Source organism: Osmerus mordax, chromosome 17 (genome assembly GCF_038355195.1).
Source record: "Osmerus mordax isolate fOsmMor3 chromosome 17, fOsmMor3.pri, whole genome shotgun sequence".
Lineage (NCBI taxonomy): Eukaryota > Metazoa > Chordata > Actinopteri > Osmeriformes > Osmeridae > Osmerus > Osmerus mordax.
Genome location: NC_090066.1, coordinates 14568600 through 14576372, shown reverse-complemented (window position 1 = coordinate 14576372; position 7773 = coordinate 14568600). Strand labels below are relative to the sequence as shown.

General features: G+C 39.1%; 1 protein-coding gene across 2 annotated transcripts in view; it reads left to right on the top strand.

Annotated features, from left to right (window-relative positions):
- Window positions 1-58: 58 nt before the first annotated feature.
- ano6 (anoctamin 6) overlaps window positions 59-7773 on the top strand; it is a 49992-nt gene continuing 42277 nt past the window's right edge. For both annotated transcript variants that reach the window (XR_010878789.1, XM_067254049.1), the window contains exons 1-3: window positions 59-265; window positions 1520-1590; window positions 1858-1986. Coding sequence is in view for 1 of the 2 variants with exons in the window: in XM_067254049.1 (XP_067110150.1) it covers window positions 139-265; window positions 1520-1590; window positions 1858-1986 (327 nt within the window). In the remaining variant the exon portion in view is untranslated. The remainder of the gene's footprint in view (window positions 266-1519; window positions 1591-1857; window positions 1987-7773) is intronic.

The following is a 7773-nucleotide window of genomic DNA, read 5'->3' as shown; positions in this document are numbered from 1 at the left end:
GGAGGCTAGAGCTGTCAAACCATGTCCCTTACAAACCCTCATACGACCCCACCCATTGTCAACTTCAACTACTTTGTCCTCCAATGTTGTGTCAGAAAGAAAAAAAAATACTTCTTGATTAACTAAAGTTACTTACACATGACTTGCTTGACGGATAAAATGACCGAAAGTGGAGAGAACGATCTTCTTGAAATGGACTCGATTTCCGATACGGAAGATTTGCAGGATGATACGGAGATACAGATTGGAATAGTAGAGGAAGTCGGTGAGTTCACGCGGATTTAATTAGTTTTTGGCAACCAACTTTCATTAAAAATCAACTTTCGTAAAAAATCTGCCGTCACAGCTGTGATTTCAGGTTATACTTGTTCTTCAAAAGGTCCGGCACCCTTAACACCAAGGGCAGCCGATAATTAGGCCAAATCACACAGCAACAAAGTAAAAACCAAATTATTCATCGCTCAAATGTTGCCTAATTTAGTTGACCAATAGATTTCCTTTGTTGACTTGAATGCGGCTATCAATGACAACTTGCTAGCAGTTGACTAACTTCTGCATCTACACGAGGCCTATTCGGCATACTTTCCAAATTTGTATACAGGGAAGTGCCATGTTTAGAAGTTAAGGCATGCCTTTACATGAAGGATGGAATATAGGCCAACTGGAAGCTACTTATTGTCTTAGTGATGGGTGTGCTAAACTGAAATGTCTGTCTGGTATGATCATAGTATTGTTTACACAACATTTCTAGTGCAGCAAAGCTTGTAGGAACACTGAGAAGAGGAGTTTTCCTCATCACTCACTATTTCTCTGAACCTTACTTACAGTGTAAGCTGAACCTATTGTATTGTAGTGGACTTTTGTCTTGTGTGATACACACTTACAGTACTTCACTGTATTTTTTCTCTCAATGTTATTTTTTGTTAGGCTAATTGGGGTGCACAATAATTATATGGTATGCTTACATAAGGCATACTTGAGGTTACAGTTTTAGAGATAATGATGGTAACTTAATAACCATAATAAAGATAACCTACGATAAAGATGCAGAGATTTAACTATAGTATTATTATGTTATGGTGTATGGTATTTGGACTGATACAGTTCACTAATGCTCATCCTAACCCTGTTCATTGTGTCGATAAGAACAGGCAGTTAGTTAAACAAAGATTAAATCACATTAATAATATTAGTTGTGTCCCAAAATACAGGATTGTAGAATTTAAAACCACAAGGACATTTATTACTACTGTGGAATATTTGGTTTGACCATTTGCCAGTTTGTTAATAAGTGTAGGCCACATTTTTCCAAAACATCTGGCTTTATTCACATTTTCCATTGTACAACATTTTCAAAAAAGAATGTTATGCAATCTATTGTGACCCATCAAATATTATCTTAGTTGGCCTGTATTTGAAGCATTAAAATGTCAGAAACAAATGTACTCAAATGGATTCATTGAATGAAACATTTAAAAAAACTTTTGTTGGTGAGCCTACATTTTCTTCTTTACTTCAGTTTATTCTCAGGAGTTTTTGCCAACATATGAGACCATACCTGAAGGAGCATTAGTGCCCAAAGCAGAAAAGGTGGGTATGCAACCATAATTATTAGATATTTTGTTGTCTTTGATTTAAAAAAAATCTGAACTTTGTTGGTTGGAGCTTTTTAGAATTAACTCTGCATCACAGAACAGTAAAATATTTTTAGTTCGTAACAAAATCTTTGAATCTTTTTAACTTGGCTTTGTGGACAAAAAATGGTGCTGTTTTGTCTATATGTAAATTTAATGGAGGATGAGGACTGCAAATTTAGAGGATGGAGAGCTGCCTGATGACTTCTGCAATTGTCCACAGACTGAGTTCAATGACCAACCTGACTCATTGTTCTTCAACGATGGGGTGAGGCGGGTCGATTTTGTCTTGGTCTATGAGGATGAGGACAAGAAAGATATTGACAAAAGTCACATCTTTCATCAACGAAAAGTAAGTAATTTTTGGTGAGCTTGAACTTACTTCTGAATAGTTTTAATTAGTCAATTCCTGTTGCGATATAAACACCTTTTTCTTTTTGTCTTCCTTTTTGAGACAATTGTGGTTTTTAATAAACAATATTCTTGAAGTATGTTTAAATAGAGCCTGTAGAATTAAACAAAGTTATTTTTTTTTATATATAGGATTTTAGTTTATGGTATAACTTTGATGTACTAAACCCTAACCCTTAAAGGCCAATATAAAAATCACTACTGTAGTAAAATATTTAGCTGAAAGCATTCACACACAATGCTTTTTGTCATTGTAGACACATGATATTTACTCTGTTTTTAAAGGGAGTTTGCCTCACAATGCAAGGTCTAAGGTATTCTGAAAATATATGGACATGGTCCTAGAGTTTAACCCTTGTGCTGCCTTCGGGTCACATGACCCAAAGGTTCATAACGAACCATCGTTGTGTTTACCCAATTTCACGCAATACAAAAACAAATAAAAATACTTTTCTTTTAACCTTTGCAATGTGGGGGGTCTGAGACAGCCCAACGGTTAAAAGAAAATGCTTCACTTTGTTTTTGTATGCGGTAAAGTTGTCGCAATACGACGGTGGGTCACAATGACTGGTCAGAATGACCCGAAGATAACACAAGGGTTAAGATGTTAAAGTCCCTGTAAAGTGACAATAAAGTATGTGTTCTGAGTTTGTCACACCACAGAAAAATGTGTTCCAAACCACCCAGCCAAATTTGCATGATTACAAAAATCCCCCAAGTAACAAAAGGGAGTCAGTTGGCTGAGCGGTGAGGGAGTCGGGCTAGTAATCCGAAGGTTGCCAGTTCGATTCCCGGTCATGCAAACTGACGTTGTGTCCTTGGGCAAGGCACTTCACCCTACTTGCCTCGGGGGAATGTCCCTGTACTTACTGTAAGTCGCTCTGGATAAGAGCGTCTGCTAAATGACTAAATGTAAATGTAAATGTAAAAATAAGTGATCAAAATCGTGAAAGAATTTGCAGGTTTCTCAGATCTCAAACCTGGGTGCATGTCCGCTGAGGTCACTGAAACTACACCCACTCGTGGGAAAGGTGCTCCTTTCTCAACTGTCTAAACCGCAACAAATAGGTTAGACTCTACAACAAAAATGGATGCTCCATTTTTCGGGATGCCCAGGTCATGCTAGCATTAACAATGACTAAGGCTGTTTGCATATCATGTTGCATACCATCTGATGTGCGGTCTACGGAGCTGTTCCACGCGCACGTCCGGTCCAGGCGAGAAAAGTATGGGGGATAATGCGCATTGCAAAGTTTAGATGGCCTAGCAGAGAAAGCAACTTGTGTTTGCTCATGGACATGGCACTACAGGTGGCCCTGTAGCCCTGAAAGCGCTCAAGCTTCTCCATGGGCAACAATGCCTGCATTAGTGTGCTGTCCAGCTGGATGCCTAGGAACTCAAGCTTGTCGCTATGTAAATTCAACAGGCGGGAGGAGAACACGGAAAATCCACACGGAAATAATCGTTCACCGGTTGCAGAACAAAAAGCAATTGACTTGTCCAACAAAATCCAACACAGTGCTTCCAATAACGTGTTGGAAATGTGCGGGCTGCTGCGGCAGCCGAAAGTAAACCGAACAGTAAAATACCACGCCAATGCATGCCAAACAGATGCCATTGAGAGGGGTGGAGAGGCATGACCTTGAACGCGTCGGTCACATCTGCTTTGCCCAACCACGTGCTTGTGATTTTTATCATAAGGATGGCGTCGTCCACACGGGTAATAGAGGGGAAAAAGGCCAGCGCGGAATGAAGCTGTTAATGCTGGCCACTGCGCCGTTGTGTGGAGCCGATAGGTCGATTATTAGGCGCTTCTTGCCCGAATAATTGTGCGTGGCTACGCTTATGGGTCTAACCCTGAATGGGGAGAAAGGGGATTCCTCAAAAAGATCATAACCCCTTTGGCTACCTCTTTTTGGACGACCGCATCCACGACGCCCGGCTCTCGGGGCGCGACACACATGACTAACCATCGGCAGCTCAGACAGACCTTATCCAGCATTGAACCCATGAGTAAGAACATTCAGCAAGTAGGATACAAAACAACGATCGGGATGCTTCTCTAATGCAGCACAAAGTCTCCAAATGTTCACAGGGGTTGATGCCAGTTTATTCACTTGCACTTCGGGGCCGGGGCAGGCACACAGCTCGGGGATGAGCGTCCCCGCAGTACATTTACATTTATTCATTTAGCTGACGCTTTTATCCAAAGCGACTTCCAAGAGAGAGCTTTATGATCATAAACAACCGTCTGGTGGTCCCACCTCCCAAGAGCTCCCGCTCCCAACCCAAGCTCTTCTCCTGTCTGGCCCGCCAATGGTGGAATCATCTCCCCACCTCCATCAGAGATACTGAATGTCTCTCCACCTTCAAGAAAAGGAGTACAACAGTACTTGTAAAGATTTGTTGTATCAGATGTTAGTTTATTTCCTCCAGGAACACATGACACTTATTGACTTGTTGGTTAGTTGTCAATGATTTAACTACTTGAACTCGCTGTGAATTATATTATTGTTGCTTGCTTTTCTCCAGGTACACTCTACCACTTTCGAGGATCATGTTGTTAATTGTAATTTGTGTAACTACATGCTCTGGTTCTACCCATTGGCACTTATTTGCTTTTCACAATGTATGCTTCATGTTTTGGATACCTGAAATGTTTTTGGGGCTATCTCATTGTTTATGATCATTGACCTATGCACTTTTTGTAAAGCTCTTTCTTGTAAGTCGCTTTGGATAAAAGCGTCTGCTAAATGAATACATGTAAATGTATTCATTTACATGTAAATACTAAAACTAAAACCAACTAATAACACCTAAAATTATGATCATTTTCAACAAAAATCTAAACTAAACTAGCAAGCCCTCTTTGAAAACTAATAAAAACTAAACTGAATAGAAAAACCAAAAGTAAAACGACATTAAAATAAAAATAAAGTAGCCTACAGCTTAGTTTTTATAGTAATACATTGCAAGCAGCAATGGCGGATTCCTCCTCAAATTAGCAAAATATTGTAAAATTTACATTAGAGGGTTAGACTTAACTGCCAACAAAGGAATCATAAAAACACATTTCAACATGCAGAATTTTAAATGCAGCAGGCAGCATTTGACCCACAAGCCTCCGGGTTACAGATGCTACACTAGCAAACTGAGCCACAGGTACTATAATGCTTGGAAAGGATGGTTGCTTAAGTACACTGAGTGATTAACGTGAAGGGGACTATACAGTGTCTAACACAGTCTCACAATATTGTTCAAAACTCACTTCTTAAAAAAAGAAAATGTATTTATTGATTTTCAGTTTGCAAATCACATCCAATTGCACAACAATAGAGCAATACACAGCAAACATTTTCACCCTATTCCCCCCCTCCCATAATAATAAAGTAACTAAATAATAATTACGTTCAAAACATAATAAAAAGAAACACAAAAGTATATTTTACAGACTGAATAAAGTGTTTTTTTATTGTGGTTTTTCCTACTATCGAATGTACATAATCAGATAGTTGTCCTACTCCCCCAGAGGCTGTTCTTGCTGAAGCAAGTTACCAACATTAGTATTATGCCTTAAGAAGTACAGAAAAGATCCCCAGATATTATCGAAAACATTTTGTTTACATCTAAGAATATACGTTATCTTTTCCATTGACATGTTTGAGGCCATTTCTTTAACCCACATACCGATTCTTGGTCCATCAACTCTTTTCCAATTAAGAGCAATTATACGTTTAGCTTGTAATATACACATATATATGAATCTGAACTCTTTACTTTGTAGAAGTGGTATGGTAGGATATAAACCAAGAATAAATAGCTTGGGATTCAGTGGTAATTTCTGTGACAGAATTTGATCAATCATATTAACAACCTCTTGACAGAAGATTTTCACTTTCGCACATTCCCATATACAGTGAAAGTGTCCCCCTTGCCTCGCCACACTTAATACAGGTATCAGGAATATTATCATTAAACTTATGCAATTTCACAGGGGTTATATATGTACGCATCAGCCATTTATACTGTAGGAGTTTTAGGCTGCTGCTAACTGTCTGCCTCTGTGCCTGTTTACATACCTCACCCCATTCTTTTAAAGATATTTCTTCTTCTATATCTTCATTCCATAATCTCAGTTTTGATTCTGATGATTCAATAGATCTAGCCGTAAGCAGGTCATTCAGAGTTGAAATTAAACCTCTATCATAACAGTGTCTCCTGACTGCTACTTTTAATGCAGAAATGGTCGGTATATCCACTGAATGGTTTTGAAATGAGGATATAAAACTCCTAAATTGAAGATATCTGAAAAAATGATTATTTGTAATGTCGTATTTGGTAGATATCTCCGCAAAGGACATAAATACTTCATCTTCCTCCCTGTACATGTCTTGTACCTTAATCCCTTTTGTTATGGATCCCTGGAGGGCAGGGAAACGTAACGGGCCGCCGCAAACGTACCGCGGAACCAGAGTGAGGAGAATGAGGAAGGGGTCACAGAACATCCGGGGTAACAGAAAGAAAGGGAGTTTATTTCCTCCTCGCAAATACACAAAATAGCAATGGTAGCGACTAACGATGATGCTGGGGGAAAGGGGCTGAGCGGGACCAAAACAAAGAAATCAAAGATGTAACGTAACCCTGCTCACAAGAGAGAACAAAGGAACTTAAAATGAAGAAGGCTCTGATTGGTGCAGGGGTAGATGGGTAATTGATGATGGGTGTCACTGATTGGATGTCACTGATTGGATGTCACTGATTGGATGTCACTGATTGGATGTCACTGATTGGATGTCACTGATTGGATGTCACCGATTCCATTGGAGGGCAGGACCTGGAACCCCTGGGGAAACATAGACATGAACAGGATAGAGGGAGACAAACAAACAGTACAACCAGGGATGGGTCTCGGGACGTAACACCTTTTCAGCCCATAATTTAAATCCTCTTATCATTTAGCCCTGGTTCAAAATTGGCATTACCCCAAATAGGACTGTTGCGTGAACGGGACACATTTACATTCAAATACTTGCAGGTGTCGAACCAAATATCAATCATATTCAATATAATAGGGTTGTCTGTATTTTTTTTCCAGATATTTACGGCCTACTGAGTACAAATAAAAGTGCAATGGTAAACTCGGCTTAACAGAGCAGGATTCCAAATCAATCCAAGCAGGAGGGCTTTCGGATGAGAAGTAAAACATGATCGACCGCAATTGAGCTGCCCAGTAATACCATTGGATATTCGGGCATTTAACTGAGATTTTTTTTCCTGTGCGGACGAGAAACTTCCGCATAACAACACATAAGAAACTTTACGCATGCGCAAAATCAACTTTCTCATTCGTTACATTTTGTGATGTGTGTATAGATCTATAGAAACCAAGCGAATCAATGTGTATGTATAGAGACATTTTGGCCTGCTATACTTCTATAGGTATATTCTTCAATGCTTGAGTAGTCCTTTTGGCTAAACAGACCTCTTGACCTCAAAATGCGTTATAAATGTTGATCTGATTATATAACTATGTTTGGAAGCAAGAACAGAGGTAATGTCTTTGTATTGAAGGCCAAGTTTAAAATATATCTCAAAAAATTAATGCACATACAAACTCTCGGTTTCTTTAAGTGTTAATGAATGATGGCAATTACACAATCAGAAAGGAGCAATACTCACACACCGGAAATTATTTGATTTTTGTTTTGTTTTGCACAGGTCACTTCAG